The sequence below is a fragment of the Nycticebus coucang genome, chromosome 9 (assembly GCF_027406575.1).
Source record: "Nycticebus coucang isolate mNycCou1 chromosome 9, mNycCou1.pri, whole genome shotgun sequence".
In the NCBI taxonomy this organism is placed as follows: domain Eukaryota; kingdom Metazoa; phylum Chordata; class Mammalia; order Primates; family Lorisidae; genus Nycticebus; species Nycticebus coucang.
Genome location: NC_069788.1, coordinates 109,193,257 through 109,208,789, shown reverse-complemented (window position 1 = coordinate 109,208,789; position 15,533 = coordinate 109,193,257). Strand labels below are relative to the sequence as shown.

Genomic DNA, 15,533 nt, shown 5'->3' with positions numbered 1-15,533 from the left:
TGCCATTCGTGGAAAGGGCTTGTTGAGAAATGCAGAGGCCCAATGCCCCTTTCTCGCCCGTAAAAACCACTTTTCAACTCATTTAACTGGTTCTTTTGGTTCTTAACCTCCAACTAGCCAAAGAACATACTTATTTTGTTATCTCTTGATTTTGAAGTTGTAGACATCACTTATTTACTTAGGCCTTATGTACTGACTTCCCACTTTGGAAAATGAGGATTCTTAGGCTCCTCTTGACTGTGACAGTGTCTTAGACTTTCCTAATCTTTGATGACCTTAATTTTGAGGAATATTGGCATTCATTCTGCAGAACGTCCCTCAGCTGGAGGTTGTTTGATTTTTTTTCCTTTTTTTTTTTTTTGGAGACTCACTCTGTCACCCTGGCAGAGTGCCATAGCATCATAGCTCACAGCAACCTTAAACTCTTGAGCTCAAGCAATACTCTTGCCTTAGCCTTCCAAGTAGATGGTACTACTGTGCCCGGCTATTTTTAGCTATCTGGCTCTTGCTCAGGCTGGTCTAGAATCTTGAGCTCAGGAGATCCATCGGCCTCAGCATCCCCGAATGCTAGATTACAGGGTTAAGGCACTGCACCCAGTCTCCTTTCACGTGTAGTCTGGGGTTACATATTTGTAAAGAAAGCACCACAAAATGCCACTCTCAACAGGGTTCATCACCGTTAACGTTAACCTTGATCAGGTAATGTTTGCCAGGTTTCTCTGCTATTAAAGTTACTCATTTTTCTCCCCTTTTCATACTGTCCCCTTTGGAAGGAAGTCACTATGCACAGCCTACACTTGGGAGTGATGCTCCAGGGTGGAGATTCTAAATGAATTATTTGTAATTCTTCTGTGAGAGATTTATTTTCCTTTTCCCTCTTTATTAATATATTCAATAACTTATTTATATCAGTATGAGCTCACGAATATTTCTTTTAGATTTCAATAGTACTTGTTTTATTGCACAAGACATGAACATGTATATTTTTAAGATTCTGAGTAACTCAATGTAAATTAACCCTCCCAAAGGTTGTACCAACTCTCATGGTTACGAAATGTCATTAAAATACACGTCCTCTATGAAAGTAGGTCAGGGTGAAACTGACGGCCCTTCCCGGGCCCAATTTTTTGACGCCCACAGGAAGATGAAGCCAGCATGCCGGGTCTTCCCCCCAGTGGCACCTCACCCTCGTAGGCGCCCTGGACGCACCCACCGCTCCTGTCCGCACCTCGGAGCCTACCGTCCCCTTTCCCGGCTTCTCCGTGGCCCCGCCCACTGTGGGCGGAAGCCCGGGGTCCGGGCGGACCCTCTTGCGCCATCAGCTCCTCCCCCTCCACCGCCCCACCCCTCCGGCCCAGACCGGAAATGAGGTCAGAGAGGGAAACCCCGGCGGGGAGCCTCGGCCCAGAAAGCAGCGGCCGTCGGAGGTGGCTTCGGCAGCCGGTGAGGGGGCGGAGTGGGTTGGGGTACCGGGGACCCGGTGCCGGAGGAGATCGGGGCTCCGGGCTGCGGCTGAATGGCTAAGGGCGTCTTGGGGCCGCGGCAGCCGGCGGGATCGGCGAGGGTGGCTGGGCCTTGCTTTTCAGGGCCCGTGCCCCCATCCCGGGGATGAAGGCTGGGCAGTCCCTGGGGCGACAGTCCCTCCTCTGTCTTCCTTCTGCCTCTCTTGGGCCGCAGACAGCGCGAGGATTTGGTGTCCTGAACCGTGGTCGCTCTAGCCCTGGGGGACGGGCTGGAGAGTGGGGGAGAGTCCTTTGAAACACAGTTTTTCTCAGCATGTGGCCATGTTGCGACTGCTGATCACGGAGGGAGCCCAGTCTCCAGGACTTGCTTTTTGGCAGTTTCTGCCCTAGAAAGGCTGACCCCTTCTCCCTGGTGAGCCCAAATGAGAAGTTGCCTCCTGATCCTATCACCTTCGACTCCGTCCCCTCTTTCCACCCTGAGCCTGCCTCTCACTTGGTGCCCACCAGCCTTACGTTTCTTTTGGTGCTTGACAGCTTACCCTGGTGCATATCTGGACCCGGAATCCTCTAGGGATGTGCACCCGAAACTGGAGGTGTGGGAGTCCCAGGGTTCGTCTGTCACCTACTGTTAGGGTTGTAGTCTTTGAGACAGGAAGAATTCTGCACAGGCCTCGATTACAAGTTGTTTGGTAACTTCATTCCACTTTAAAGTTTGTGCTGTTCTGCCTGAATTTTTAAAGCAGTAGTTCTTTATTAAGGAAGTAGATTTAGACGTGCTCTTCCCACTTCTTTGTCTATTTTGGTCTTAGGGATAGTTGACTCCCACACCCAGTCATGGTGTTTTAAATCACTTTTTATTGCTTAAAGGAACTTGGTCATACGGATGTGCCTTGACACTTGGAGAAGTTTTATTTAGGTGGCAGTTTGGGAAATAGGTGTCACCATTGCTTCCACAGATAGGGCATATAAGCCAGAAGAGCACAGCATGAAAATCGGTTTTAGAAAGCACTCTGCAAAATGAAAACTGTGTGGTCTTGACAGTGGTGCCACATAGGGTTTTAAGCTCTAATTACGGTCTTGAAATACTGTGGGCTTAACAAGGGCTAGGAAAAGGTGCTAATTTAATGAGGTGTTGTACACATTATATTAGACGTTTCCCTTTAAAAGATAATTTTGAAAATTACTCCTACTACTCTCATTCCTTTACAGATTTACCTTTGAAGTGACCCCTGAAGTGTGATGGTTTGATGAGCATGACTCAGAAAAGTAGGAAAGTTTGGAAAGCAGTTGGCTGGAAATCTTTAGAGGTTCTATCCCATCTCTGTCATTTCAGTTGCTGTTGTATCCTGTTTTTATGTGATTGAGTGGCACGAAAGCATGTAATTAGCATGAGAGGAGAGAGAGCTTCAAAGTTGTGAATTACTCAAAAATATATGACATACTCTATAAGGTTCTGTACCTGGTAGTTTCCAGGTGGTAGTTGGTACCAGAATGTAAGTGTAAACTTAATCTGTTTATTTCATTCCTAGTACAAACCTGTGTCACTACAAATTCTTAAAACATTAAGACTGCAAGCAGTCTTCTGTACAGTTGTGTCACTAAGTTGCTCTGTTCTCTGCTACAGGCATTGTCAGTAGTGTTCCCAGACCAAAGAACAGTTTTTCATCCATTCTCAATACCTTGGTGAGACTGGGACCTACCCTGTGTTTCCCAATTCTGCCGAGTTTGAAGTTCTGTGTTTTTCTGCTCCTCGCTGATGAGACATTCTCTAATTGTTTTGAATCTCATCATTAGGTTCATTTAGTGACAAGGCTAATTGGGGAAAACAGAAAAGTATCTAGTCCCAGTTGTCATCTGGTGAGTGTTGTGAGTTTTTGTGCTTACGAACATGTTGATTCTGGGCATTTAACAAGGGCCAAACACCTATTTTTAGTGGCTTAAGGGAACATGGATGATAGCAACAGAGTCTAAGTGTGGCCAAATGAAAGGTGATTTTATTTTCTATGGACAGACAAGATTCTGGAGCACCGTGATCTATTTGATAAAATTATTCTAAAACCACAGATCCTATTCAGGCTTTCTTTTTTCTTTTCTGTCCCCCCTCCCAAACTTCCTTTTGGCAGATGTGGCCTCATGGATGAGCTGGTACATGACTTAGCCTCAGCCTTGGAGCAAACATCTGAGCAGAATAAGCTTGGTGAGTTGTGGGAGGAGATGGCCCTGAGCCCTCGGCAGCAGAGGCGGCAGCTCCGGAAACGCCGAGGCCGGAAGCGTCGTTCTGACTTCACTCACCTGGCGGAGCATACCTGCTGCTACAGTGAGGCCTCTGAGTCAAGTCTGGATGAGGCCACTAAGGAATGTCGAGAAGTGGCCCTGGTCACTAATTTTAGTGACTCTGATGACACAATGGTGGCCAAACGGCACCCAGCTCTCAATGCGATTGTTAAGAGTAAGCAACATTCTTGGCATGAATCTGATTCTTTCACTGAAAATGCACCTTGCCGACCACTTAGGCGCCGGAGGAAGGTGAAGCGAGTGACATCAGAGGTGGCTGCCAGCCTTCAGGAGAAGCTGAAGGTGTCAGATTGGAGCTATGAGAGAGGCTGCAGGTTCAAGTCTGCTAAGAAGCAGCGTCTGTCTCGCTGGAAGGAAAATACGCCCTGGACTTCATCAGGCCATGGGTTGTGTGAATCAGCAGAAAATAGAACTTTCCTAAGCAAAGCAGGAAGGAAAGAAAGAATGGAGTGTGAAGGTGATGAACAAAAACAGGGCTCTGATGAGAACATGTCAGAATGGTGAGATCTCGTTTACTAAGTCAAAGATTTTTCTGGTTAATTTTAACCCAAATGCAAATCCACAGTCTTGTTAAGTTCTGCTTCCTTTCATCAGCCATTCTAGCATTGATTTTGTAGCTTTTCTTTAATCAATCAGTAGTTTATTTCTAGCTTTTATAATACTGTCATGAATCTATTTCCTGCTTCAAGAAGGCTAGATGTAATAGAAACACATTTGTTTCTAAAACCAAGAGTTTGATTTTGAAAAACAGTTTGCTTCCTTTTGTGCCACATAGTTCATACATAGATACTGATTTTTAGAACTCGGGTCTTAGCAGAGGCTGGCTTATATAAATGTAACTGGTAAGCTACCTATTTCCCTTAAGAATCATGGCTTTAGATACTTGTTGGCTACAATTCTGTTCTCTACCACTTAAAATTTGACTATATTGACTTTATTTTCTATGGCTGACTTTCAAGTTGTCCGAACACATATTGGGCTTTGAAACTAACAGCACCGAGTCCTATTATCCTTCTAGCAAATATGATCGACCAAGAAAATTTCTCTCTAATGAGTGCATGTTTAAAATGTCAGTTTTTGGTAACTTTTTTACTTTTTACATTTCGGATAGTCCTAGAACATTGATTATCCCCCCCTTGATACTTTAATGTTATTAATATTAATATGTGATATGTTTCTTAATGAGGATGCTATTCGCGTTTTGAATGGGATGATTCTTTGTGTACATTGAAGGATATCCAGCATCTCTGCATTGTTCTCACCCCCTTTTCTTTGTATCAACCCAAATGCCTCCAGGGGTGTTCTCCAGGTGGGTTGAGTACTCCCGGGGGAGTTGTATTCGATTTTTCTATTATTGTGAATGTTAGTTAGCATTTATTAAGCCCTAACTAGGTGCCAAGCCAAGCACTGTACTATAAAGGCCTAACACATATTGATATTTAGTGTTCACAATTCCACTTTGCATTTTATAGAAGAGGAAACTAAGGTTATGAGAGTTTAGATAATTGGTCTAAGGTCAGCCAAGCCAACATTGGGAATCAAAGCTGATTCCAAAGCTCATTCTTAGCCATCATGTTTTCCTGCCCTTTGAGTTTGCCTTTTCCATGACCCTTTTGTGTCTCCACTTAACTTTCACAACTGTAGAACATACGACCTTTTTGAAGTTTCCCTTAAAAACAAAGACATAAATCTCAGGAACTCTGAGGTGAGGCTGTGTCAGTAAGAGGAAAAGCTGTTGAGATCTGTATGCCTGTACCTTTCATGGATGGTTTTAAATCCTGCTTTGAAGTTTTTTCTTATTAACTTTGTATTTACCAGCCTGCTCAAGTTTATCAAAGTTGGCTCCTAATTTGGCTTTTCTAATTGTCCTGTAATGCCTTAGTCTTTCCAAGACCTATCTACCCAATTTGAATGTTCATTTTGGATCATAAAGGTATTTTTTCCTCGTACCACTCGTTAGTCAAATAAATGTTTAGTCAACTTGTAGCCTTTCACACTATTGAAACCCTCTTTTGAGGCATTTAAGTTTGCTTTAATATTGAGTATATATATATATACCCAATGGAAATCTTTTTTTTTTTTTTGTGGTTTTTGGCCGGGGCTGGGTTTGAATCTGCCACCTCCGGCATATAGGACTGGCGCCCTACTCCTTGAGCCACAGGCGCCACCCCCCAATGGAAATCTTACTGTTGAGAATGATGATTTTAAAAATAGATTTTTTTGATGATAGCTTGTGTATGTTTCTTCCCCAGAATTTCTTTTTTTTTTCTTCAGTTTTTTTTTAGAGACAGAGTCTCACTTTATCGCCCTCAGTAGAGTGCTGTGGCATCACAGCTCACAGCAACCTCCAACTCCTGGACTTAGGCGATTCTCTGCCTCAGCCTCCTGAGTAGCTGGGACTACAGGTGCCGGCCACAACACCCGGCTACTTTTGGGTTGCAGTTTGGCCGGGGTCGGTTTTGAACCTGCTACCCTCGGTATATGGGGCCAGCATTCTACCCACTGAGCCACAGGTGCTGCCCCGTAATTTCTTGTTAAACTTTGACGTAAGTGTGTGTGTGGGAGGAGGAGAGGGACTATTAATTGTCTGCTCTAAGATGACAGCAGAGCCTGTGACCTAGCAGTGAGGGGCTCAGTCTTCCTGTTCTTCTGACCCCGGACACATCTATCGCACATTATAGTCAGGTAGTAATATAAATTCTAGTTATCTGAAAGTCTGGATAAATTGAGTGCTAGAATTACAGGCGTGTGAGCCACTGTGCTTGGCTGCTTTTCTCTGTCTGATCTTCAATTCTATACCAACCAATCCCTCATGAGTTCTGGGGTAACTGAAAGTGGTTATAATGACTTTTATTTATGCCTGCATAAAGATCAAACTATTATTTTAACATTTTTCTGTGTATGTATGTGAATATTCTAAAATATTCTTGTAAAATTACTTTCTACTGATCTGTATTCAAATTGTCTATAGTAGCTATTTTAATTTAATTTAATTTTTTTTTTTTTAATTTTATTCTGTTACCCAGGCTAGAGTGCATTGGCAGGATTTTAGCTCACTGCAGCCTCAGACTTCTGTGCTCAAGTGATCCTTACACCTCAGACTCCCAAGTAGCTGAGACTACGGGCACATGCCACCACACCCAGCTAATTTATAGCAGCTCTTAATATCTATTACCTCTTCTGTGACCATAGCCTAATTTTGCTCTATTCTTCACTAACATATTTGTTCCTCTTGAATATTGATTAGGTTTTTTTTCTTTCATAAGTGAATTGATTGGTGATGGCCTGAAGTCACATTTAGGAGCCTTCCTAAGGTGATGTATTAGAGGCTGATCTCACAGGAGAGAAAATATTCCCTTTTCTTGGGAGGCAAGTGACAGAGATAGAGTGCTAAACCTCCCCTCCTTCTCAACCCAAGTGACCTTCTGCGGCCCCTTGGTACTTCTTGTTTTCTTATTTTTATAGAAAATCAATATCCCTTCTGACACAAACAATAGCTCAGAAACAAGAATAAATGGGAGAAAGCTGAGATCTCTGTCCATCACCTCTCACTTTAACTCCCCCAAACTCTTTAATTATGAGCATGCTTTGCTCCAGGTGTGTGTTACAGTGAAATTGCTAAATGAGGACCATTTTAACCAAAGATTGGGTGATCAATAACACTCTATAGCAGTAGCTTGTTGGATCAATAGCATTCATTATTTCATGGTTAAGGTAAGTAGCCTCCTTTGCAAGAGGAGGTCATTAATCAGGGGTTACTGAAGCCGTGGAAAAGAATATATTTGGTAGAGTGGGAACGTTGTGTTTTCTGTTTTGTAAATAGGGATGCTACCCAAGAGTATATTTACTATTGCTGGAGTTGGTTGTATTGCAGTTGAGAGTATTGAATACCTAGCATAGTATGCTTATATAGATTTATTAAATATTTAAAATTCTATCATATCCTTTGGAACAACTAAAAAAGACAGCTTACAAGGTAGAGATGATACTGTTATATTTGAAGTTCTTCTTTGAGACGAAGTCTCACAGTGCTGCCCTGGGTAGAGTGCTGTGGCATCACAGCTGACAGCAACCTCAGTCTCTTGGGCTTAAGCGAGTCTCTTGCCTCAGCCTTCCAAGTAGCTGGGACTACAGGTGCCTGCTACAACAACCGGCTATTTTTTGGTTGTAGTTGTCATTGTTGTTTGGCAGGCCCAGGCTGGATTCAAACCCGCCAGCTCCAGTGTATGTGGCTGGTGCCCGAGCCATGTGAGCCACAGGCACCGAGCCTATATGTGAAGTTTTATCTCTTAATAGAAATGTCTGTCTCCTAAAAGAGTCTACCTCTTCAAGCAAATGTTAGGATTATTCTGTGTAGCTCCAAAGAAGGAATTAGAACTCAGGGATAGTTGCCTCAATATAAAATATAACACTCTAAATGTTAGAACTCCATGAAAATGAAGTGAATTATTTTAGTAGCTAATGAGTTCTAGGTCACAAGATGGATTCACACTTCGATTTCATGACCCTTACTGGGTTATTGTAGAGTTGAAAAGATTGGACTGAAAGACTTCAAGTTCCCTTGCAATGTTTATGTTTTCTGATTGTGTTCAGTCACAACTTGCCTCCCACCTTAACTTCTTTTTTATTTTATTTTATTTTTATTTTTTTGAGACAGAGTTTTACTTCATTAACCTCTGTAGAGTGCCTTGTCACAGCTCACAACAGCCTCAAATTCGTAGGCTGAAGTGATTCTCTTTCCTCAGCCTCCCGAGGAGCTGCCGAGTAGCTGATTACAGGTGCTGCCACAACGCCCAGCTATTTTTTTTTTTTTGTAGAGACAGAGTCTCACTTTATGGCCCTCGGTAGAGTGCCGTGGCCTCACACAGCTCACAGCAACCTCCAACTCCTGGGCTTAAGCGATTCTCTTGCCTCAGCCTCCCAAGTAGCTGGGACTACAGGCGCCCGCCACAACACCCGGCTATTTTTTGGTTGCAGTTCAGCCGGGGCCGGGTTTGAACCTGCCACCCTCGGTATATGGGGCCGGCGCCCTACTGACTGAGCCACAGGCACCGCCCAACGCCCAGCTATTTTTAGAGATGGGATCTTGCTCTTGCTCAGGCTGGTCTCGAACTTGTGAGCTCAGGCAATCCACCCGCCTTGGCCTCCTACCAGAGTGTTAGAATTAAAGGCATGAGCCACCGCACCTGGCTAACTTCGTAGTTTAAAAGATGTCTGATAAGCAGCCTCTGCTGCCCACTGGAATACTTATGCAAACATGAAGCATTGCAGACTCACATCTCCAGAAACTTACATTTGGCCTATTGCCAAGGTTTCTTGACCGTGTAAAGCTGAGGGAACTGTAGTGAGCAATGCAACTGTGGGCCCACGTTAGCAGCCCGAAGCCTGCCCTGAAGGTAGCTGGCAAGACCCTGCTTCCTTTCTCTGTAGTCACTCCTTGGTTCAGAAGTGCCTGGTCTGTTTCAATCAGAAAATTGGGTAGCTGCATTTTGAGGCAGTGTTGTTTCATCTTTCACTTCCCAATCAGTTTCTTTCAGTTTCTATTTAAAGGCTGGAACTCCCACAATATACTTGGATAGGACAGCTTAGTATTTTCTCTGTGTGTATTTATGTTGGGAGGTGGGAGGAAGTCACAGAGTGTTAAGTCCTGGAAAGTATAGCCTCCAAGAAAAAGATTTCTGTTAGCATGAGCAGAAAAGAAAAAAGCCTTATTTGTAGTACGTTCTGGAAATTAGTGTTTTATCCACTTTCATTTACTGAAGACTCCTGGAATGGGGCCAGAATCAGTCAGTGAGGGTTAGGAGAAGACTGATAGCGGTATGAGTTAAAAGCCTATCTGTTAACCCTGGGGATTAGGCTAGGCCTGTAGATAGCCTCTTGGCCAGTTGCAGATCTGAGATGAGCATGTTACCCATGTCCATGGGAATAGAGAACAGGACCAAGGTAATCTGTGTACCCTTTCTGTTGGCACATAACAAAAAGTGGCCTTTGAACGAATTCTGCAGAATACAGGAAAGGAACATTGTTCTGAAAGTTCAAAGGAAGAACAGATCTTTGAAGATGAGTGCCAGTGAGAACCAGAGCATTTTAGAAAATCTTTGTCAGGCTATAAGAAGATATACTAATTTTGAAATAGGAGCAGTGTAAGTCATAGAAGAGAAAGATGGCTATTTGAAAACCCAATAGTTTGGGAGGAAGAATTGTAGGGAAATTAAAAAAGTAATTGAAATATTAAAATGAAGGATCATTCACTGTGCAGAAACCTGAATTGATGCGGAAAACGCTGGAAGCCCTCCTAGAAAGCTTAAGGAGGAGAGAAAATCAGATCTGAAGGACAGAGCATAGAGGCCAGACTGTGTGTAAATATTTCCAAGGGAAAAAACCTAAAGCATTGGAAAAGAATAATTTAAAAAATACAACTGAAGAGAAAAAATGTTGAGTTAAAAATTATGTCTGAAGATTAAAAAGGAAAACTTGTGAAAAGAGACTTTTACCTAGGCATATTGTGGTAATGTTTTCGCATTCTGCATTGATGATGGAGTAGGTATAAAGAAAAATCTTTAAAAGGGGGATGAAAGGTGGCGTTTGTAGCTCAGTGGGTAGGGCTCTGGCCACATACACCAAGGCTTGTGGGTTCAAACCAGTCAGGCCAGCTAGCCAACAATGACTACTGCAACAACAACAAAAACTAGCCGGGCATTGTGGCGGGTGCCGGTAGTCCCAGGTGTTTGGGCCGCTGAGGCAAGAGAATCACTTAAGGCCAAGAGTTTAGGGTTGCTGTGAGCTGGGATGCCACGGCAGTCTACCAAGGGCGATAGCTTGAGATTCTGTCTCAAAAAAAAGAAGGGGGGGATTAAAATAATATGGACATTCATCCCTACAGTATTATAGATGAGGGGCTACATTAGCCTATAGAATTTTGAGGGGGGAAAAAGTTGCTTTCCTCACCCTAAATTTTATAAACAGTAAAAATATATTTCATATGTAAAGGCAACAGAAAGATATTCTCAGCTATGCAAGTCTTAGCATATATGCTCTTTAAAAATTTACTTTGAAAGGGTATTTTACCTACCTGAAGATGAATGGTACCAAGAACACGTAAGTCTTAACAGAATGGGTGGACTTCTCTAAGGCACAAGGACTTCTCTAAGGCACAGCCCCGAGTTGAGTTGGAGCGTCCCACAGAATATACCTGAAGATGCTAGTCACATTATGAGCCTGTCAAACCAGAGAGATTTCTGCCTTCTTTCACGGCACCACCTGAATGAAACTGGAAAACAAACTCTTTCATTATATGTTCTAATCATTACTTATAGGAATAATTTCAGAATTGATATGTTTCTCTGAATAACCTCTACCTCAGTCACGTTTACTACTAGATTCAGAAGTCTGATTACATGTGGTTATAAATGTACCACCGCTACCCAGGAAAAGGCAGGAAAACCCAATAGTAAGAGCAAAGATGTTTGTGGGCAGTGGATCTAGGATTGACTTTTTTCTTTCTGTCTTTCTGAATTCTAAAACAATTTTTAATTTTGTTAAATGCATTATTATATAATGAAAAAATTAAAGTAAAAATGCTTAGTTTTTATCAATAGAATGATGATATAAGCTGTAAACTTTATCCTATTTGTTTATTTAAAAATATACATTAGATGCAAAAGATGCCTATTACTAAGTAATTTGGTTAATAAGATCTCAAATGGGGGAGGAACAAACCTCGCTGGTAACTTAGTAAGCCCAACTTTGATTATAGGTGATAAACTAATTCTGCATCTCCTTATTGAGACAGGTATAAACTACTCTTTCAATTCTAAATTTACAGTCTTCTGTGGTTAGGAGTATGAAAGAATTAGCAACCTCTCCAATCAGAAGGTGAGCTGTGCTTTTTTCTCCCAATTGTGAGAATTCAGAGAGATTTATTAAAACTAGAAGCTACCACTTAGGGGTTGGAGGAAGGGAATTATTTTCACAAAAGAGTTCATAAAGATTCTGTATTATCTATTGTTGAAGAAGACATTGCCCTAAAACTTAGTAGCTCTGAACAGCGTTGGTTGTCTTCCAGTTCCCTGAGATCAGCAATCTGAGAGTGACTTGGCTGGGGTGTAGTGAAACTGGGTAGGGGCTGTGGTTCTCCCAAGGCTCCAGAGGGATGGAAGGATCTATTTCCACGCTGGCTCATGTGGCTGGTGGTGGATCTCATTTCTTCATAAAGCTGTCCGAGTTGCACTTTCTTTTCATGTCGCCCCTCCACTGGTCTGTCCCCTCAAGACATGGTAGTTGGCTTCCCCTTGAGCAAGTGATCTGAGAGAGGTGGGGTTAGCCCAAGAGGGAAGCTACCTAATCTCAGAGGTGACATCCCTGAGTCTTTTAGAGTATGCAGTTGGTTTCACAGACCCTGATACAGTGTGAGAAGGACTATACCAGGTGTGAAGTAAAAGGAGGCTAGGTCACTGGCAGTCATCTTGGAGGCTGGTTACCACCAGTGGTTACTGACTTTCTGAAAATTTTTCCTAACTTAGTGTGTTGCAACAGTCAGGAATAGTCTTCATAGACTGCTATTTCTCAGGACTTACTAGGAGAAGGTCTTTACTTTTATTTATTTATTTATTAGAGACAGAGTCTTACTTTGTTGTCCTTGGTAGAGTGCTGTGACGTCACAGCTCACAGCAACCTCCAGCTCTTGGGCTTAGGTGATTCTCTTGCCTCAGTCTCCCGAGTAGCTGGGACTACAGGCACCTGCCACAATGCCTGGCTATTTTTTTGTTGCAGTTTGGCCGAGGCCGGGTTCGAATCCGCCACCCTCGGTATATGGGGCCGGTGCCCTACTCACTGAGCCACAGGCGCCATCCTTTACTTTGATTTCAAAGTTAGAACATTCAGAAACCATAAGGGCAAGGGAGGTGTGGATCCCTGAGAATAAATTTTGGTGTCTCCCCACCCCCCCTTTTAAGAGACAGTCTCACTGTGTCTCCTGGCTCAAGTACAGTGGTGTCATGATAGCTCATAGCAACCTTAAACTCCCAGGTTCAAGTGAGCTTCCTGCCTCAGCCTCCCAACTAGCTGGGACTACAGATGCCTGCCACAATGCCAGGCTAATTTTTCTATTCTTTTTAGAGGTAAAGTCTTGCCCTTGCTCAGGCTGGTCTTAAACTGGCCCCAGTGATCCTCCCGCCTTGGCCTCCCAGAATGCTAGGATTATAGACATGAGCCACCGCCCCACCAAATTTTGGTTTATTTTATGTACGTATGCTGAAAATGGGTATTTGTGTTTATTTTTTTTAATTTAAGATACATCATTAAGGGTGAAAGCTTTTTTCCAAATTGAGTTTATTATTACTTTCTTAGGGTTCACCAAGTATTTTGTGATGTTTTAGCTGACAAGGTGTAGTAATCAAAGCACAGCTAGAGTTTCAGCTGTGTCTAAAAGTTTTAAGTAGCAAAAAGCAAAGGAACACTCCTTCCCTAGTTCAATGAATAGGTTTGCATTTTCAGGAGAATGAAAATGACAGGTCCTGATTCAAAGGTGTTTTATGAATGGAGAAACAGGGGATTGACTTGTGGTAAATGAGATGAATCTATCTGCACCATCCATGTTTTATCAGCCATTCCGTGAATGCATGGGCTTTAGACATTAACACAGCACTGGCTCTCATTTTTATTTGCTGTGTGATGTTGGGCAAGTGGCTTAACCTCTCTGAGTCCCATTTTGTTACCTATTACATGAGGTTGATATACTTACCTTGTAGAGTTTTGGGGTAGGAGATCTGTAATAGTGAGTATAAAGTGCTTAGTCTATGTTACTTGAGCTACAGTAGAGTTCAGCAAATGACACATATTTTTTATTTTTTTTTTGTTTTTATTAAATTATAACTATACGTTGATGCATTTATGGGGTTCGGTGTACTGATTTGATATACAAAGTGAAATGCTTGCATTGAACTGATTAACATATCCATCACAATTATACTCTTTTCTTAAGTTTTGAAATGTACCATTGCACATTAGGTGAGGTCCCCCAAATACCCTCTCTCCTCCCATCTCCCCTCTCCTGTCTCTCCTCTTCCCTTCTACTTTCTGGACTATACTTATGTTTTACCATTCCTATGAACGTGTAGGTGATTATATATTGATTTCATAATAGTGTTGAGTACATTGGATACTTTTTTCCCCATTCTTGAGATACTTTACTCAAGAAGAATATGTTCCAGCTCCATCCAGGTAAGCATAAAAGATGTGAAGTCTCCATCTTTTTCTATGGCTGCATAGTATTCCATGGTGTATATATACCACAATTTGTTAATCCATTCATGGGTTGATGGGCACTTGGACTATTTCCATGTCTTGGCAATTATGAATTGGGCTGCAATAAACATTCTGCTGCAAATGTCTTTGTTGTAAAATGATTTTTGATCATCAGGGTATATACCTAGTAGAGGAATTGCAGTATTGAATGGTACGTCTACTTTTAGTTCCTTGACTGTTCTCCAAACTTCTTTCCAAAAAGGTCGTATTAGCTTGCATTCCCACCAGCAATGTAGAAGTGTTCCCTTCTCTCCACATTGATGCCATCAACAAATGATATTATTGATGTCATTAATAGGCATCGTCTATATTAATTTTCCTGGTAAACTAAGTTCAAGTACCAATCCCCTTTCTGAGACACCTGTAGATTTTGACGCAGAGCAGTACCTGTCTCTTTTGGATGAAACTTAGTATAGGAAAAATATTAGATTTCACAGGTCACATTAAAAAAATTTTTTTTGAGACAGAGTCTCACTGTGTCACCCTGGGTAGAGTACCGTGGCATCTGGCATCATATGCCAGTAACCTCAAACTCTTGGGTTTAAGTGATTCTCTTACCTCAGCCTCCCAAGTAGCTGGGACTACAGGTACCCGCCACAACGCCCAGCTATTTTTTTTGCTGCAGTTGTCATTGTTGCTTTAGCTGGCTGGGGTCAGGTTTGAACCCACCAGCCTCCGTGTATGTGGCCGGCGCCCTACCCACTGAACTATGGGTGCCACCTTGTTTTTTCATTTAAAGTGAAAGTAAGTTTGCATCCCATAGAATTTGGGGAGTGGGTTTGTTTGTTTTGAGATAGAGTGTCACTTTGTCACTCTTGGTAGAGTGCCATGCTATCATAGCTCACAGCATCTTCAAACTCCTGGGCTCAAGCGATCCTCTTGCCTCAGCCTCCTGAGTAGCTGGGAATATGGGTGCTCACCACAACGCCCAGCCATTTATAAAGATGGGGTCTCGCTTTTGCTCAGGCTAGTCTCGAACTCCTGAGCTCAGGTAATCCACCTGCCTTGCCTTTCCAGAGTGTTGAGATTATAGACATGAGCCACTGTGCCTGGCCCATGTTATAATGAATGATTTTATAATTGCCAGGTAATACAATTAATGTCCAAAATTCAGCCTTTAATTTTGTTTATGTCTTAATTAAAATGGTAGTTGTGCTGCTAAAAAAGTGTGGGCATTTTTTTAAGCAAAAGGCCACATAGAGAAGTGTGATGTATTGTTACTAGTTTTACTCTCCGGTGGATATTTTTGAGATATTTTCTGGCTTCTAAAATGGGGTGATTTCTTCACTGTTGTGAGGTTAAATTCTAGGTTTACACTGCCCCTTATTAATTGCAGAAAGTTCTTCATTGGAAAGCGTTCTTTTCAGGACCTCTTTAATCCTGCAGGCTAGACTACTAGTTCTTTACATTTCATAAAATGCTTGCATGTAGGTTGTGATTGACATGTTTGCTAGTTTTAGTGCTAGTTGT

General features: G+C 42.4%; 1 protein-coding gene across 8 annotated transcripts in view; it reads left to right on the top strand.

The window, feature by feature from the left end:
* Window positions 1–1,369: 1,369 nt before the first annotated feature.
* The window catches only part of GPATCH2L (G-patch domain containing 2 like), a 143,658-nt gene continuing 129,494 nt past the window's right edge, over window positions 1,370–15,533 (top strand). For all 8 annotated transcript variants that reach the window (XM_053601944.1, XM_053601943.1, XM_053601948.1 and 5 more), the window contains exons 1-2: window positions 1,370–1,443; window positions 3,587–4,258. In XM_053601944.1, the coding sequence (XP_053457919.1) occupies window positions 3,597–4,258 (662 nt within the window). In that variant the 5' untranslated portion in view covers window positions 1,370–1,443; window positions 3,587–3,596. The remainder of the gene's footprint in view (window positions 1,444–3,586; window positions 4,259–15,533) is intronic.